General features: G+C 37.8%; 2 protein-coding genes across 3 annotated transcripts in view; one reads left to right on the top strand and one right to left on the bottom strand.

Annotated features, from left to right (window-relative positions):
- gucd1 (guanylyl cyclase domain containing 1) overlaps positions 1 to 19,449 on the bottom strand; it is a 153,648-nt gene that overhangs the window by 56,188 nt on the left and 78,011 nt on the right. The window lies entirely within an intron of this gene.
- gcn1 (GCN1 activator of EIF2AK4) overlaps positions 7,482 to 19,449 on the top strand; it is a 56,015-nt gene continuing 44,047 nt past the window's right edge. For both annotated transcript variants that reach the window (XM_060882284.1, XM_060882283.1), the window contains exons 1-19: positions 7,482 to 7,595; positions 9,626 to 9,731; positions 9,817 to 9,880; positions 10,057 to 10,188; positions 10,396 to 10,504; positions 11,372 to 11,470; positions 12,286 to 12,420; positions 12,515 to 12,583; positions 12,672 to 12,780; positions 12,912 to 12,986; positions 13,132 to 13,260; positions 14,434 to 14,484; positions 15,302 to 15,400; positions 15,480 to 15,653; positions 15,801 to 15,950; positions 16,082 to 16,174; positions 16,260 to 16,335; positions 17,717 to 17,876; positions 17,968 to 18,157. In XM_060882284.1, the coding sequence (XP_060738267.1) occupies positions 7,578 to 7,595; positions 9,626 to 9,731; positions 9,817 to 9,880; positions 10,057 to 10,188; positions 10,396 to 10,504; positions 11,372 to 11,470; positions 12,286 to 12,420; positions 12,515 to 12,583; positions 12,672 to 12,780; positions 12,912 to 12,986; positions 13,132 to 13,260; positions 14,434 to 14,484; positions 15,302 to 15,400; positions 15,480 to 15,653; positions 15,801 to 15,950; positions 16,082 to 16,174; positions 16,260 to 16,335; positions 17,717 to 17,876; positions 17,968 to 18,157 (2,038 nt within the window). In that variant the 5' untranslated portion in view covers positions 7,482 to 7,577. The remainder of the gene's footprint in view (positions 7,596 to 9,625; positions 9,732 to 9,816; positions 9,881 to 10,056; positions 10,189 to 10,395; positions 10,505 to 11,371; positions 11,471 to 12,285; positions 12,421 to 12,514; positions 12,584 to 12,671; positions 12,781 to 12,911; positions 12,987 to 13,131; positions 13,261 to 14,433; positions 14,485 to 15,301; positions 15,401 to 15,479; positions 15,654 to 15,800; positions 15,951 to 16,081; positions 16,175 to 16,259; positions 16,336 to 17,716; positions 17,877 to 17,967; positions 18,158 to 19,449) is intronic.

Here is a 19,449-nt window from a genome sequence, read left to right as displayed (position 1 = left end):
AGGGAACCGCTAAATAGATGAAACGTGCATGTTTCTAACTTTTTTACACATTAAATAAGCTTTTGGCCTAACTCATTTGGCATTACATTTTAAAAACCTGTTTTAATCAGATACCAAGGAAACCGGCCTATGAAATTGATGACATCATCAAAGTCATCAGTGCTGCAAAGGAGCAGATTATTACAGGACAGAATATAGCGGTCCCCTCAGAGAAGGTGTGGGCAAATTTAAGCCAACAACTGAACAGCAAAGTTTCAACAAAATATTTTTACACTTTTGTCAAGACAAACAGGCACAATATCTGGCAAATCCTTGAGCTAAGCACAAATGCCCAAGATCAAGATCCAAAACACTAAGAGCTCACAAGAAAGCTCAGCAGATTTTCATTCACCAGAGTCAAAGGCAGACACACATCAGCAAAGGCAACATTATGATGTTGAGTTTGAGGTCAGTCTCTCTCATCAGAAATGGACAGAAATCTGGCCTGAAAAGGTTGCTTACAATGACAAATCACTCAACACATGTAAAAGGGAATACACCATCCTGAAACGTGGCGCATGGACACATGTCTTGTATGAGGAGATATGGAAAAATATCAAAACCTCATGCACTCTTAGATTCAGGAGAGCAAAAATTTTTCCGGATGATGCATCTCACTACGTCGACATAATTGGGCAGTGCACAGAATGTGATGCACAACTGTCTATAACAGCAGAGATGCCAGCAGCTACTGAACCAGTTGTGCTTAAATGTACAATCCACAATGTTGATGACAGCCTCCATACTGGCAAAGCAAAATGCAAGTTATCAGGAGATCTAAGAACACGTGTATCTAAAGAACTCTGGGAAGGTCGAAAACAAGCACACGTATGGCGAGCAGCTGAGGCTTACAAAATGATGGATGTTGGTGATCCAGAGCCTAGCCATTTACCAAATCTGGCAACATTAAGAAAAGCCAAACAAGAGATGGGTGACATAGAGCTTGGCGACAAAGACCCAATCATGTCATTGCATCTACTAAAATACAGTGTACCCCAGAATGGAAGCATTCATGACATTGGCCTTGATAGGTTTTTTTGCCGTTACTGGGCCCCATCCCAGATGCAAGTTTATCAAATGAAATCCAAGCACCCTGGTTCCATTGTGAGTTTTGATGCAACAGGTTCAATTGTTAAAAGACTGGGAAAACCCTGTGGCAATTCTGGGCATGTCTTCCTATATCAAGGATGTTTGTGTTCATAGGGAGATCACATTCCAGTAGTGCAAATGCTAACGGAGAACCACACCATCAATTCTATTGCCAACTGGCTCAATGAATGGCAACATGCAGGTGCTGCTGCACCCAAAGAAGCAGTCTGTGATTTCTCCTTGGCCTTGCTTGGAGCACTGGTTAAGGCCTTCACTCCTTACCCAGCCCTGAAAACCTACATCAATCAGTGCTTTGGAGTGCTGACGGGGAAGCCTGAAGACTCACAGCTACCACCTTGCTTCATCAGGGTAGCTGTGGCACACTGCATCAAGCTCATCAGCCGGTGGGAATGCTTAAAACGAAGAGGAAACAGAGTTAGAGAATTCTATCTACGAGCTATGGCACAACTTTTACAGTCTGATTCACTGAAAGAAGCAAGGGAGCTCATTCATTCAATTTCAGTTGTTGCCTTCAGCGAATCAGAAGGAAATGATGACAAAGGTTTACCTGTTGTCTCAGAAACTTGCAAAGCTCAACTGAAGAGACGATTTGCAGAGGGAGTCCTGTCATGTGTCACCGAAGATGACCATTCAACAGAGGTAACTGGAATCGAGGAGGCACTGCACACAGATCTAAAAATGTGGGTTACAGAAATCTGTGAAGACAGTCATAAGATTGCAGCACATCATGGTGACCGAGACAATCTGCATTTCCTTCCAGAGCTTGTCCAAAATATCATAAGAATGGCATGCTACCTCCCTCTTTGGACATCTGTGATGGTTCCACACTTCAAAAGTGTACACAACACAGCACGCTCTGCAAATGTTGAAGCTGAGTTTAAAAACATAAAACATGGTCTCTTCAAACATGAAAGCCTTCCCATTCGAGTCGACCGGTTTGTCAAATGCCACCTTGAGTTTCTTGAGGGCAACATGAGGCTTTCATCTGCACCAATAAAGAAAACAGAAAAAACTGAGACAACAAAACAGGAGACTGACCCAAAACCTGGTCACAGTGAGCAGGATGCAGAGGTTAAGCAACAACCCGCAGACCCTGTTGAAAACTGGAAAGGCCTCGGTGTCCCTCCAAAAAAGCGACTGTCCTACCCAACCCCTTGCTCTGAGTGGTTACATGCAGACATAAACAAGAAAATAAAAAAGACAAAAATTAATGTCTTGAAGAATGGCAACTACCAGGCTAAAACACCCATTGCAGTTGACAAAATGCTTGTAAGTGTAAATAATACCTGTGCCTTCGACTCCTTTTGCCAGTGCCTTTGCTCTGCTTTCTGTGACAGTGGATCATTCTGCCATTATCTTGACAAAGAGCACAAGAAAACTGAAATGTTTGATTTGGTAAAGAGCATCGTCACAAATGGAGTTGGAAAAGAAGCTTATGCAAAGAGGGCAAAAATGTTGCTTGAAATATTTCAATGTGTTCACCTAAAATCAGGTGTGAGGCAGGTCAATGCAGATTGCAATGTTGCTAACATAATCACATCAACAATGAAACAAGTACCAAGCGCAACAATTATGACTGAATGCTCCTCTCCACACTGCAGTTGAAATAAAAAATCATCAAGGACCATCTCTCTCCTACCAGTCAACGTACAGTAGATATTTTACAGAGTGGTGGACTGAAGAGTCTCCAAGCAGCACTGGAAGAAGCACTTCACCTCAACAGGTCCAAGTGTCTGAAGCCACTGAAATCACCCCAAGAGTGTCCAGATAGCTGGAAAACAAAAGATATTTCATCCATGAAATTCCTCTGCAATGGCTCAGTCAAACACAGCTGCATCACTGGACCACTACTGTGCATTGAAACAAGCTCAGATACAAACCATCCACTGTCCGAAATCCCTGTGACCATGGAGATGGACAACCATTTGTTCACTCTGAGAGGGGTCATTGCATTCACTCCAGGACCTACAAGGGCATCTCTTGGACATTACGTGGCTTACTGCAGAAGAACCTCACTTGGCTGGGAGAAATATGATGACCTCTGTGATCATGTCACAACGGTCTCTGCAAAAACCAAAACACAACCCCATGTCATACTGTTCACAAAGGAGGACTAAAATCTTTGGATTATGATAATCTTGGACAGGTCTCTGAAGAAATTAGTTCATATTTCAAGAATAGTCCATTGCAAAACATTCATTTCTTTTCACCGTTTGCCCATTTTACCAGTTCCATGATTTATTGAACTCAAGTTCTTTTCTTTAGTAATTGTTATTTGTACGTAATTATTTTAATTTTTACAGGGTTTTTTTTACATTAAGTAAACATTTTTTTTCTAGTTGAACTGTTCTTTTATTGACATACTGTATCAGTTTAAACACTTCCATTGTTCTTTGAAATTAATTAATTTTAATTTGTACATTCTCCACAGTAATTTTGTTATTCAGGTTATAAATTTTTCCTTGTTACACTTAAAAAGAAACAAACATTTGAGAGCTGTTTTCTGTTTTGTCCCATGTTTAAATAGTAACACTACCTTTTGCTTGATACCTCCAATTTACAAATACATAACTAGCAACATATTTTGACCTTAACACTTTTTCAGATTGTTTTCAGATTGGTATTGGTGTCTATAATTTTCTTTGTTCCCATGAACACAAAATGAGTTATTTTAAAAAATGATTTTGTCCCCATAGTTTAAGTAAATAGAGACCAAAACATAGCTTGACTTTGGATCTCTTTAATTTATGCTGTGTGGACATTCTTCAAAAAATCTAATTTTAAAGAAATTCCCAGACATTTTAGGATGACGTGAGTGGCAAGTATATAATGACAAATCTCATTGTTGGGTAAAACTGTTCCTTTAGCTGGTTTGCCATTATGATCTATGGTTGGCAAGGTTAATCATGTTAACAACAAACCAGCACACTATCAAGTCATCAGGTAATGAAAACAATTCTTCTATGTATTGTTTTAAAAATATTTTAACAAAAAGAAACACATCTCACCGTCATTGCTTGCTTGCTTCACTGGTTATGCACCTTCTTCCGAGAAAAAATATGCGGTAGTTGTCTTTGTATCTTGCAGAATGCTCCGATTAGTTTATATATTTGCATTGTGCGTAAAACAATATGCACACATTTAAACAAATTTACCTGACAACTTTATAGACTATCAATTGGCTTAGAGACTATCGGTGGCTTAGTGGTTAGCACGTTCGCCTCACACCTCCAGGGTCGGGGTGTGTGGAGTTTGCATGTTCTCCCCGTGCCTCGGGGGTTTCCTCCGGGTACTCCGGTTTCCTCCGGTTTTCCCGGTAGGTTGATTGGCATCTCTGGAAAATTGTCCGTAGTGTGTGATTGCGTGAGTGAATGAGAGTGTGTGTGTGTGTGTGCCCTGCGATGGGTTGGCACTCCGTCCAGGGTGTATCCTGCCTTGATGCCCGATGACGCCTGAGATAGGCACAGGCTCCCCGTGACCCGAGGTAGTTCGGATAAGCGGTAGAAAATGAGTGAGAGAGTGTTGTTGCTATTCTGCCTTCTAAGTTGAGCAAACCGATGTTTTTCTTTTCTTTTGTGACGAGAACCGAGTGTTTTTGTTTCTACTTCGCCTTTACTCCGTTTACATGTGTGTATGTTGGATGTGATTGCTGAAGAGGATCAAATACAAAGGCTTTTTCTGGATAACTTGCTGTTCGCCTCGAGTGTTTATTCTTTTTTAAGCCACCTTGTTTTTCTCCGGGTCAAAAAAGTGGGTGGAGAGTTCCGTAACAGTCCCAGACAAGTATTTTTCCCATTATATTTAAGAAGGACTCGGAGATACCAGGTTAGTTTTAACGGCACAAACCGGCACAAATCGAGCACAATGAGAGTGACGTCACGGTTCCCGAAAATATTTTGGTTATACCTCAGGAAGGAAAACAGATACAGTGTTTGTTTTAACGGCACAAACCGGCACAAACGAACTAAGCCGGTTTTGAGCGATTTGGGCGATGTGGGGTGGAAAGTGACGTCACACGGTCAAAAAAATGTTTAATATCTCAAACACCAAACCAGCACAAACGTTCGTTTTTGCGGCACAAATCAGCACAAACGTAGCACAAACGAATGGCATAGTTTTGGTGATTATTTCTTTTTATGGGGTGCCAACTTCACGGAGGTGCATAATTGTAGTGGTGTTTTTTTCTCCAAATCACGAGCACTAATTAATGTATCCATTAGTGTGTTTGCCTTGGCAATGATAGCAATAACACACTTCGATGTAAATCTGCACAGAAACAAAAAAGTGCTTTTATGGACCAAAATTTGACACACAAATATTCAATTTTTTATCTCCGATATTCTGACTAGTCAAAATGACAGAGATATCTATAATTCCGTTTTAGCTAGTCACAAAGAAAGTTAGAGATATCTGGAATTCAGATTTGAATAGTCAGAAGTGAGTTACGGATATCTGCAATGACGTCACTGAAAACGATATTCAACTCGTCACACATACTTAATGACAATTGCGGATATCTATAATTGACTTTTGCCGAGGCAGGATTAAAGTTATAGATATCGCAAACGTCATTTTTTTTTCTCGCAAACCTCATTTTGACTCGTCAGTATAGTTGTGCATGACGTTGCTGATGCAAGGCTTCCCATTGGATATTCAGCAAGCAAACAAATCATTTGAGCCGGTTTACAAGTAACAGAAGAAATGGCGGTTGCTGTTGCATAGATTTATACACTAGATGTCGCCTTGTATACGGCAGTACATTGGAACGAATGCGTCAACTGAGCCGCCATCTTGTTACGGGGGACCCCCTCCTCTTAATGCATTAGCGTCAATGTAGGCAAAGAAATAAAATCATCATAAATCGTCATGAATGCGATTTCTATTTTTTTTGGTCGCTCCAAAGGTCAGACATGTATTTATCATTAAGTACAGAGAAAATGTTAGGTTTTGATATTAAGATAATCTACATTTTTCACAATATAATGCATAGTGCTAGTAGGTGTAAGTTGAGTAAACTTCAAATGAACAATCACTACTTACCTTATAGCCTATTGCATGCAACATTGCTACAATGGTGTGACTATACATGTTCATTTAAACATTTAAAATGTATTGGTTTATTAAATATGATACACAAAGCAATTTGCAGGTGGAAGCAAATCACAAATTTGAGAACATAATGTGAAAGTTAGATAGTTGAGGTGCCAAAGACTGTTCAATCTTTTACTTATTCTTTTCCTGCAATATTTTTGCAACATTAAATAAGTATAGTCACATAAACCAAAAGAAAAAAACAAAGTTTGACTTTGAGGCTGAACTTTTGTGTTATACTGCCAACCTAACTGGTGACATCCTTCCAGGACTGTCAGATGAGTTAACCATTCCCTGCAACTTGTCCATTACTGACGTCTCTGTTTATCACTTGCGAATCTACAAACAGATTCAGATTCTGATTATTTTATTTAATACCATGTCAGCAATCAAAAGCTATTTTCATGGCAAAAATTCAATTACAAAAACACAAATATCATATAAATACAATAAAAACAAAACAAATATAAACAGCAAGTCATAGTATAATTTTTTTTATTAACATACGATAAAAAAAATCCAAACCCTTTTCAGACATGTCATTAAATATGTCCTTAAGTGAAGTAACTTGATAAAAGAGCATTCTGCTTGTGTTAAGTCCAGGACAATCTAATAAAATATGTTTGACAGATAAGGGAATCTTACAAAACATACATAAAATTCGGTCTTCACCTTTAAGCAAAAAAGCATGGGTCAATTTTTTATGTCCTTATTAAAAGCTTCGGAATCAACAAACATTGTCGGTTTTCCTAACTGTCAAAAACTAATGGGTAACTAGCAGGGATTAGCTGCGGTCGTTAACCAAGGCCTAAAACAAACCAACGGAACAAGAAATATAATTTCCTATCATTCAATATCATAAAACGCATTCTCACTTGTGAAATGTAATCCCTTGCTGTCTGGTTTTTAGATTTCTTTCATTTGAACAAACAAATGGCGGCGGTTTTGACGCATTTTTTAGGACCCCAATGCGACATCTAGTGTATATATCTATGGGAAGAATGAAGTTGTGGATATCAGAAAAGACAGTTGTGGATAGGAGGAATGCCATTGTGGATATCTGATTTTTTTTTTTTTTTTTTGACCAGGCAGAACTGTGTTACGGATATCTATAATACATATCCAGACTAGCCATTAAATGTTAAAACGGCTTGCCATAGGCTTGCCATACCCGCCAACATTGGGGATAACGGTGCGTCATGACGTGCATACTGTGTTGGTCATACTAACTGTGTCCTGTAGGGGTCAGCCTATTGAATCAGCGGACAAAGACAACGACGTAATGAAACGGAAGTGAAGATATATATATATTTTTTTCCTTGGTCGAGACCGGCAAGATGGCTGCTGACACGCAGGTTTGTGTGCGAATCGTGGCATGAGTTCATGCTTTGCTGTTGGGTCTTTACATAATAGCTTTGTTTTAAATATATCGCTTGTTAATCACACATATTTTAAAGAACAGTGATATGGAGTTATTTTGTGATTGCTGTTCTTATAGATACATCACAACAAACTTACTATGCGAAGAGATTTCACACAGCACTGAACGAAGCCATGCCAAAGGCTAAGCTAATTCAACTGCTATCACTCTGCCAACTATATCACTGTTAGCGTCACAAAGATGATTAGAGGGAGCACACGAAGTAAACAGCTAAATTGGTTTAGCTATCGTGACCCTTGAAACGACAGAAATTCATTTCTACACGAACACTGAAAATGTGTCCTAAAATGTTGCGAATGTGGCATAATTGTAGTGGTGTTTTTCTCCAAATCACGAGCACTAATTAAAGTATCCATTCGTGTGTTTGCCTTGGCAATGATAGCAATAACACACTTCGATGTAAATCTGCACAGAAACAAAAAAGTGCTTAGAGTTATTTTAAGGACCAAAATTTGACACACAGATATAAAATTTTTTCACAACAGTTCATATTTCATCTAGATGATCTAGATACAACATGGTTTTTCTGATGACATTCCACCCAAGTTTTGGTGAGCGAAAGTACTTTTTGCTGCTCAGGTGTGTTCTGTTACATTAAGCAAATAATTTCTTTGAATGCAAGTCATGTTGAAGCTGAAAATGAGGGAAAATGCACAAGAATTGGGCAAAGCCAATGTCCTGAAAAAGAAGTTCCTCTGACTAATAACCTGACTTTGAACAACTTCCCAGGGAAGGGTAAAGGTATTACAATTCACTTTTCAGGGAATACTTTCAGAACAGGAATATATAGAGACTATATCACAACCACTTATCAGAAGGATCAGTAGACCAGCTTGGAATTCACAAAGAAATCCATAGATGAACTACAAAAGTTCTGGATCTAATATGGACCTCTACCAAAGCAATTGAAAGGCCACAATGTTCAGAAAAGTTCTGCACATGATCCAAAACCTATGAGTATATTGGTTAAGCACTGTGGAGGTAGTGTCATGGGCTTGGGCTTGCATGGCTACTTCTGGAATGGAATCACAAGTCTTTACTGATAATATAACTCATGATGGTAGCAGCAGAATGAATTCAGAAGTCCAGAGAAATTCTTTCTGCCAGTGTACATTTTTACTTTACAGAAAAATGCTTATGTTGTTTTTGATGGGACCTTTAACATGCAGCAATACAATAGTAATAATCACACAACACAGAACTTTAATTAAGGGAAAAAACTAAAGGGCTTTTAGACTGGCCAAAATAAATCACCAGACCATAACCCTACTGAGCATGCATTTTACTTCCTAAACAGTAGAGAATCTGCCCAAAACAAAATGCAATCTGAAAGCATCTTTTTCAGTTACATAGGATTGGGTTGGTGCCCTAACAGTTTCAAAGTTGTTTAACATGTAGATATAAATATCAGTAAATTAATGATTTCATGTATTTATAATATTAATCTTTTGATCTAAATCCCAAATGTTTTCAGTGTATAGCAAAAACAAAAGAAATAGCATTTGTCATATCTTTCAATAGCAAGCTGTTATTCCTCTGAAAGGCCAGTTATGTCTAACTGGTGCTAAGCTTGTGAAGGCAACAATATTTCAAAGTTTAATTATGGAAATGTAACAACTATTCTTATAGACTTTCAATAACTAACAAACTGACTTTTATGATTGCAATCTCCTTTGCTTGTCCTCAGTGTGGTTTTTTTCATTGTTCATTTAAGGCCTTTTTCATTTTCGTTCATTTCATTATACAGCATGTTCCTAAAATCATTCACTGAGGGTCTATCACTAATAGTTTAGAACACATATGATGCAGCAACCTTCAGTCTATAAGACTGCTGTTTAAAAGCAACAGCAGTGGTTATGTGATGACCAAAACGAAATATCCTTAGGCTTTTTCTGTGTTTGTTTTAACTACGTTATGGACTGTTTGTATATCTTACTTTAATAGCAAGTTTCAGACACAATGAAGAAGTTTGCCATGAAAGTGACGACATCGAGTGTTAAAGAGCGCAAAGACATTTTAGGAGACCTGAAGGAATGCATAAATGGAAAGAGTGAGTTAACAATGCATAGATTCTGTATTAAGTATTCTTTAAACCCCCATGACTCGATTTAAGTTTTGTTTCCATGTTCTTTCAGGTCTGCCTGAACCAGCTATCAAAAGACTATGCAAGCTCTTTTGTCTTACCCTTCATCGATACAGGTTAGGGGAAATAAAACTTTTCATAAATGTATAGATGAAAGGACTCAAAACTAGAAAAGAAGAACATTGTTCACCATGTCATTAGATGATCATGAGTTTGAATTTTACTTCGATGATGAATTGTGACCATGTTCAATATCTTGTCAAAGCTGAATGTTATTTTTGATTTGCCACAGGGATGCAGCTTCTCGCCATGCTGTGCTTTCTGTTATTGAACTAATGGCCCAAACACAGCCTCATGCCATTGCTGCCCACCTACCAATTTACTTGCTCACCTGCGGAGTTGTCAGTAAGGGCATTATGCCAGGGTATGATTATAAAATTCCTATGCTTGCTTCTTTTTCTCTTACTCTTTTATAGAGAAATTGTATACTTTGTACAATTTAGATTATATTTGTTTACAATGACTTTACCTGTTTGAAACAGTTGATGCATTTGATTTCCACTTCCACTGGCCTCATATTTGTTGCCTTGTTGATTTTTTTTAATGGATTGATTCTCATTTGTTAATGCAGGAGGAGCACAGCATCAGCTTCTTGCTCTGCCCTGCCCTGGATTTGCCTAATAGTGCGTGTAGTCTTCCCTATGCCAGAGAACAGAGAGGCACCCCACTGGGAAAAAATGGTAAGATAATTCTGGAAATGTCATACAGTTCTTTTTTTATTCCTGTTGTTATTGATTTTGTTATAAAAAAACCCAGGAATACAGAATACAATTTAATACCAACATGTATTAAATAAATAAATACAAATTAATAAAAATATGAAAAAAGCACACACACATTACATTAACAGTTATCAGTGCCATATCAATCATTGATATAATTCACATCAGATCCCAGTTTAGTCATCTGTATGTAACATCTACCCATTAACTAATTGTATATTTTGAAGAGCATCAGCCATCTCTTTGAACTGTAATAGCAGGTCTTTAAAATGTTTTTCCAACTTTAATATGCTTGCATTTACAACATGCCTTACAGGATATCTATAAGCAACAGAAACAATTTAGTTTCCAAGGGAATATTTCCACCAGTCATTTTAAAGATTAACTCATGAACCTCCTTCCAGAACGCCCGCACATTCCTACATACAGTGAAAGTGTGCTAGTTTCTTCTTTACGTTTTATGTTTATCCATAACATAAGGATTAGTCTTTTATGCTTAAACTTTAAAACTGGGCTAATGTATGTCCTAAACATATGTTTGTATTGTAGTATTTTACACCTGATTAAGTTTGAGCCAAAAGACAAGAATGCACCCATTCCACTATACAGTGATTTCCACATGGAGATCTCTTTTTCCATACTGAAATATATTACTAGAAGTGATCCTTTGATCTAGCCATTAGTTTCTTGGGTGAAAGTGTTTCTCTGTTGTTCATATGGTATAGGTCAAATGAAGTAAAAAGTGGAGGTTTTGAATATGTTTTTATTTTTTAAGATAATGTTGTGTTTGAATGTTTTCTAAAATCTATGTCTGTGTGAGAACAGGTGGAGGTGCATAGTCTGCTTCTTGCTGAGGTCATGGGTGGAGCCTCCAAAAATGCTATCAAGTCTGTCACCAAGCAGCTTAACAAGTTGTGGAAAGATGTGAGACTTTCAGCAGCAGGATTACATATTGGTCCTGTTTCTTTTCAAGGCTGGGAGTCTCAGTTATAAAACCCTATACACTGGAAAACATTGTTCATGTGATTTGGTATAAAGTTAAAACGCATGAAACATGAAGCGTCTTGTGGTTTAATGCACAAAAGTATTAAATAGAAAACCTTTTAACGTTTACAGAAAAGCTTACAGGTAACCTTAAGTGATTGAAGGAGCAAAACTTTGCGATCACAATTAAAATATTACCTACAGTAGCCAACAAGGCTTTTTGCTTTTTCATAATGAACAACAAAAACAAATGCATTGCATAAAGCTGATCATGCAAGAAGTTCTCTGGAAATTATTCTGTGACCAGGGATGAACGTGAAAAAATAGGATAGTTACATTTGACAGTATGTTTGGTTCAGTTATGTGTTTCCCTCATAGGGCAACCACTGCAGGCAAAAAGACACAGCAGGTTCATTTTAATGGACTTCTGTGTACCTGGACACAATTGGGCAAGGACTATATTTCTTAAGACAAAATACAGAGAAGAAAGTTTTTTTGTGGTGGTAGAAAGGTGACTGAATTAATCTCAGGATGAATCTGCAGTGAAAACATTTGGCTAATGAAAAATAACTCAATAATGAATAAAAAATAAGCAATAATTCTAACTAGCTGTTGTAAAAGAAGAATTATATGCTGACATACTTATAAATGGGGCTCCTGCGTGCCATAGATTTTTAGTCTGAGAACCTAAATTGAAAGCTTTATATCTTCAGTTCTTTTATTTTTTCTTTATTTAATTTCATTTGTTTTTCCAGATTCCAGCATTGGTTGATCAGTACATGAGCACCCTTTTGAGCTTAAACCAGAATCCCTCCTCAATGCCTATGTTGGCTGCGTGTGTAGACTTCTGCACTTCTCAAAAAGACATGGCCACTATCAAGAAACACAAGGTCTGTTTCTTCCCTAACACAGCTTCTCAATAGCTGCTCACACATCCATAATTTTTCAGGCTTGTTTTCAAACACGTTACATGTTTTCTTTTAGGCAGCTATCTTAGATCTGTACTTAAAGACTGTGTTGATGAGCAAAACCAGACCACTCCAGCACATTATGGTGAGTGGGACTAGAATCTTTTGGACAAGGGCTCATTATTTTTTGAGCATTTTACATTATTTTGGAAAAAACATCTGTTTGTTTTCAGGTTAAAAGTGGTTCTCTCCTTCAACATGTTTCTCACTCTGAGTTCAAGGAGCAGCTCTTGCCCACTTTACAGAAGGCCCTGCTGCGTAGCCCTGAGAACTCCATACAGAGTAAGATACAAACTAATGCACATTCTACACCGGAACTAATATTTTTTGACTCATGTTAAACTGGTGTCCTATTCACTCAATTTCTTTATCTTTCTCTCCCTTCTCTTTCTCTCTTATACATGCATGTTTAGCCATCTCCTCACTGCTGGCTTCACTAACTCTTGATCTCAGCCAGTACGCTTTGGACATTGGGAAAGGCCTTGCCAGTAAGTTTAATACTACCATTTATTTAACTGAATAGAAATGTATGCTTATGTATGCTTATATTTTAAGTATTTGTGTGTTTGTGTCCTTGTGTTTGTGTGCATGTGTTTGTGTGCACGTTTGCGTTTGTCTTCATGTGTTTTTCAGGCCAGCTAAAGGCAAGTAACGTCGAATTAATGGAGCATGCAGTTCAGGCTATGCAAAATTTGGCCCAGCAGTGTAGTGACCCAAATGCCATCCAGGATCTTGTAACACACCTTTTTAGCATTCTTGGAGGTAAGAAAAATTTTCATGTTTTAGTATTTGTGGTGGGAAGAATCCGAGCATAAGACGCAATGCAGGAGTGGGTGAATTACCAGTCAGGTACTCAAGTTTGTATCCACACTGTTGTGTTTGGAATCATAATTGCTCACCAGTTACCAGCATTATTTTCCCTTCTGTTAAAGAAAGAAAAAACCTGGCTTATTGTTTATTGTTGTTTTTAACTTTTAACTCTAAATTTTAGGCAAAGTTGAACTTTTATGGGCAATTTGTCTGTATGATTGGCATGAAAACTTTTTTGTAGTGTCTTTTCAATGTAGTGCACTGAACAAAAAACTAGCTGTGGTTATTTGACTGTGTCCCCCTGACTCTGTTGTGGATCTGTCAGGCATAAGTTGTGTGTTCTGTTTTACTACCAAGCCTTAAATCTACACAAGGTTTACAATGAAGAATGACAAGACGTGTGCACTATTTGGCCAAATGTTTATGGACACCTGACCAAAACTGGGCCTTTTCCAAACTGTTGCCACACAGTTTGAAATTGAGAATGAAATTGAGAATTACCTAGATTGTGTTTGTATGCTGTAGAATTAAGATTTTACTAGAATGCTGACTGCCTCCTCGCCTGACATCATGCCTGCCCTCAGTAATGCTCTTGTGGATTTAAAATAGGCAAATCACCATAGATGAGCATGAGAAGTCTTCTCAGAAGAGTGGAGCCTATTACGAAACCAAAGAGGGCACTTGATTCATATAAGACGTTAAACAAGCACATGCAACTGTGACTGATAGGTCACATAGGTAACGACTCTTCTCCTGGTATCTCCCCCATGCTCAAAGCTGTGCTGGGAGACACGCCAAACCTCTGTGTTGACGGTACATGTGCCATCTTGGAGGAGCTGGATTACCTGTGCAACCTGATTTGGTTGCAGGTACTGTCTCAAGCTACAAGCAGTGATAATGACCCTATCAAATACAGAACTATAGACAAATCAGGAAGGAAGGATAAAAAGTGAGCAATTGTCTTTTGCCACCATCTGCAAAACCAGTCTTTTTTGGGGGTTGTCTTGCTCGGTCCTCTCCAGTGTGCCTGCTGTCACTTTGATTTGCACCTAAGCAGGTAAAATTGATTCAATATACTTATGCTTTCTAAAATAAATTGTGATATGTTTTCTCTTTTGCTTGCAGGTTCAGAGGGGAAAATCACTGTAGTGGCCCAAAAATTTAATGTGATTTCAGGTATGATTGTATGTAGTTGTGGAATGGAATCTTGTGCCAAAAGTTTCTAATTAAATTATGAGAATCAAATCTTTCAAAAATATTTCTCATACATTCTTTACTTCTACTGTTTTCTATTTGTAGATTTTTCATGTTTATGTAGTTGTCATGTAGTTTTTTGCTTCTGAAATCTTTTTTGCTTTGATTTCTTGCAGCACTTAAACTGTACTGCAGTTTCAAATTTAGGCAAATTAGAAGCTAGCTTCAACCTCCTCACATAGTTATCTTTTTTAAGTGCTTCTTAACTGGACAGAATGAAGACACTTGTATGATATGGAAAAATGTGTAAATGCATCTACAAACAATTTTGTAGCTACTTAAAAGCTGAGAAATATAATTTAAGGGCAACAACAATATAGTTTCCCTTCTGCTAAGCACTTGACTCTGATTCTTCTAACATGTCAGATTGCTCTAAGTGTTCAACCCCAATAAATGTGGAATGTCCTCTAAGTCTCACCCCAGGAAGAAATGTGCAAAGTGTCACATGCAAAAAAAGAACTGGAAACATGAGGGAAAAAAAAATACCGCATGGAAGAATCCACAAATCTATAGTATATTATGAATTAGATGTAGTCTTTTTGATCTATTTTGATTTGATTCTCATTATTTGCATTCGCAATATGTTTTATGTTTTGCTAGTAAATATTTTTTTTTGAGTTTATTTTAAACTATTTAAAACAAAGTTTATTTTATGTCTTTCTTTTCCTTTGTCTTTTTCTTTTTACTGAACTCGTTGATTTCAATATATGATTTCAATGTTTGTATATTCCGTGTTTAGGGATTAAAAGCTGTAGCTGTCATGCAGTGTCTGGCCCTTCTAGCCAGTCGCTCAGCTCCAATGTGCTTTTGCAGTTTATTCCACTCCTTCAGCAGGAAGGTGAGCATTGGGCATCAGGAGTAGCTAAACATGGGTAATTACATAATTGTAAATATCATGGTGATTTTGTGTGTAATAGTACATGAGGGAACACTGGTGCATGCTGTGTCTGTGATGTCTCAATGGACGGCACGCCTGAATGTGGAGGTTCCAGCTGCTCTGAAGGACTGGCTTAAGAAAGCCTTCACACTGAAGTCCTCCACCTCTGCTGTGCGCCACGCCTACCTGCAGGTCATGCTCAGGGCCTTCAAAGGTCAGCAATTGTGTTTTGTGATTTTTATTATTATTTATTTTGATTCATTTAAACGTTTCTTATTTGTAGGCCATTTGTTGTTTATAAATTTGTGTTTGATACTCTGAAGCTAAATTTTGCCCTCTCTTTATTCCTCTGTTGTTTCAGGAGACACATTAAACCAGGCTTTGGATTTTGTTCCTCTCCTCATTCAGATAGTAGAGAAAGCAGCTCCTCAGAGCTCCCAGCTTGCTCTCTCTGAGGCCGTGGCAGCTTCATTGCTTTTATGTCATCTCTCTATGCTGGACTCAATTCCTGGTAAGGCATTCTGAGTTTGGAAATGCAAATCATTTTTTTAATGGTCTGTTTATGAATGTGTAGTTGATCTTTCCTGGCTTTTGATATTTGTCTTTTGTATTTTATATTTATCTTTTTCTGTTTATCGGTAGAATCTAAACTGACCTCCTTTTGGAACCTGATTTTGGATGAGAAAAAAGCTCTCTTTACCACAGAAAAATTTCTCGGGCAGACCAGTGAGGAAGGTTGGTGTCTCTCAGTTACTGTCAGATAATTTGAACTGGCACTCTGGCATGTTCAAATTTATTGTTTTGTATTTTTTCCCCTCAGCTCTGTGCACTGTACTGAAGCTGTGTGAGAGACTGTTCCTGGACCATCCACAGAGGCTTAACAACATCAAGGCTCAGTCAGTTCTACCTTGTTATGTCTAAAAGCATTCCCTTGACCTGCCCTCTCTCTGTTTCTAATCTGTCTGTATACAAACACACAATGGGTAAAATAAGTTTTGATTGTGTCACCATTTTTCTCAGTAAATATATTTCTTAAGGTGCTGTTCACATGAAATTTGAATGACGATAACAACCCAAGTAATCCATACAAAGAGTATAAACACACACAGTGTCACTTGAAAGTTTGTGAACTCTTTAGAAATTTCTATATTTCTGCATAAATATGCAGGAATCAAAGAATCAAAAAGTAAAAAAAGTCAACAAAGTGAATGCAATCAAACAAATGAGCCAAAAATGTTATACTACATCCTTTAATTATTGAGAAAAATGATTCAGCATTATATATATCTGTGACAAGTATGTCAACCTTTGCTTTCAATAGCTGTTGTGCAGCAATAACTGCAAGTAAAGTTTCAGGGAACTGTTTATCAGTCTCGTACAATGGCTTGGAAGAATTTTATCCATTTATTGAGTAGAGAACAGCGTTGGCACTGGGATGTTAGCGGGTATCCTCTCATGAACTTCAGGTCCTTCCACAACAGTTATTTTGTATTAAGGTCAGGACTTTGACATGGCCATTCGAAATCTTTGTTCCTCTTTAATCATTCTATGGTAGACAGACTTGGATGCTAGTGGTCCTTATTTTGGTGTTTTACAAATTTTCTCTTGATATTCAGTTCATTCACAGATGTCCTGCCATTTTCCTTCAGAATTTGCTGGTATAATTTAGAATTCAATATTCCATCAATGACGGCAAGCTGTCCTGGCCCAGATGCAGCAATACAGGCCCAAAGCATGATAAAACCACAATCATGTTTCACAGATGGTATAAGGTTCTTTTTTTAAAGATTTTTTTAAAATTAACCTTTAATAAGGTTAATTTTCTTTTCTCCAAAAATAATATTTATCATTTAGACTAAAGTTTTATTTTTGTGTCTTCGTCCACAAAATAGTTTTTCCAATAGTTCACTGGTTAATGTTCTTTTTGCAGAGTAGTTTTCTCCTTGTAACTCTGCCATGCACACCAAGGATGTTCAGTGTTCACCCAATGGCAGACTCATAAATATTAACATTAACCAAAGTAAGAGAGGCCTTTAGTTGCTTATAAGTTACCCTGGGTTCCTTTCTGATGCAAAAGACTATTGCATGTCTTGCTTTTGGAGTGACCTTTGATGATTGACCACATCTGCAGAGGGTAGCAATGGTCTCATAATCTGATGTTGTTTTGGGTTATATTTATGTAGGAATATCACAAACTTTCAAGAGACACTGTGCATACACTTTAGCTGTGCCTGGTACCTTTGGAAATTTTTTGATTTCTGTACAATCTCTCTCTAGGATGTACCATCGGGCAATAGTGGCTGTGCTTCTTTGTCGAGTATATAGAGTGCGGAAGCATGCTCATCGGTGTGTAAAGAAACTTTTTTCCTCACTGGGTGGCTGTAGTCTTGCCCATGGCCTTCTGAGAGAACTCTGTGTTGTCATCAGCAAACATAAGGTCAGAGTTTTTACTTTAAGAGGAGAGAATGTATGTTTTGCCTTCTTATTTCTATATTTAAATTGTGTTACTGTTAATCTCTCTGTTTTAGGTTTTGCCCCCAGAAGCTCTTCAGACTGAGACGGGAGAATTGACTGAGCTGGGCCGCTTATATACCCCTCCGTGCATCCTCTTAGAGGCTCTAAGGGCTCTGTGTTCAGCAGCAGGCCAGTGGAATGACTCCAGTGAGGCTGAGAAACTGGCCCTAGATATTATCCTTGTGGCCCACCATCCTTCTATTGGTTTGTTAAATTTTTTACATTTATATATAAATAAGCCAGTGGTAAATAAAACGGCCACCACCGTGAGCCTTACCTAAGATGAAGATGAGACGCATTGAGTTATACGTCTCATCTTTCCCAGCAACGTTAGCGCAGTTGCGGCAAACACAACATTAACAATAGCAGATGTTGCTTTATTGTTAATGCTCATGGCTTTGTGAACCTACATTGGCATCCAAACGCGGTGAATCCAATGTGTACGTGCAGCTCAATGTAATTTGAATAAACGGAGGTTGCACTCAAGAATAACGGAAAGTACATAACATTATTTTATCATTAACACAGAAAAAAGTTAGCCTTAGCATGTAGCTACCTACTATCATGTGTGCTGATAATTGATTGTGTTAAGAGTAACCCCAGCCCCTGATGCAAGCGGTTCTTAAGTCACACTCAAACTGCCTTGGTGGAAAAGTGGAATTATACAGCTACATGGAAGAATGAATGTGAATGTTTCAGACCCTTCTTTGACAACATACAGTTCCTTCCTTGTGTTCATCACCCAATCAGCCATCAATTTTCATACAAGACAATGCCCCTGTCACACAGCAAAATGGGTTAAAGCAGTTCCTTAAACCTGAAAACATTGAAATAAAGAAATGGCCAGTCAAGAGTCCTGATCTAAACCCAATAGAAAACCTCTGGAAAATCCTTGGTGAAATAATTATGATTAAGAAACCCACTAATATATATATATATATATATATATATATATATATATATATATATATATATATATATATATATATATATATATATTAGCAAAATGGACAGTAAGAGAAATCCATATCAAATCAATATTTGGTGTGACCACTCCTTTGCCTGCAAACCAGCATCAGTTCTTTTAGGTACACTTTCAAGTTTTTGGAGGAACTTGGCAGGTAGGTTGTTCCAAACGTCTTGAAGACCTTACTACAGATCTGTGGATGTGGGCTGTTTCAAATACTTCTGTCTCTGCATGTAATCCAAGACAGATCCCATAGGGTACTTCTGTTTGGAAGCTGTTTCTGTGAATCCCAACATGCGGTCAAAAGTACACTAAATGGAAGTGAAACAGACCATCATTAGGATGAAAAAACAGAAGAAATCCATTGGAGAGAGAGCAGAAATGTTAGGAGTGGCCAAATAAACAGTTTGGTTGATTGGATGACTGAAAGCTATCACAAGTTACAAGACCCCATCCCCCAGCACTAAGGCCACCACAAGGTGCAAACCATTAATCAGCCTCAAAAATAGAAACACCAGATTAGACTTCA

Source organism: Tachysurus vachellii, chromosome 11, assembly GCF_030014155.1.
Source record: "Tachysurus vachellii isolate PV-2020 chromosome 11, HZAU_Pvac_v1, whole genome shotgun sequence".
Classification (NCBI taxonomy): Eukaryota; Metazoa; Chordata; class Actinopteri; order Siluriformes; family Bagridae; genus Tachysurus; species Tachysurus vachellii.
This window is presented reverse-complemented; position numbering and strand designations above follow the sequence as displayed.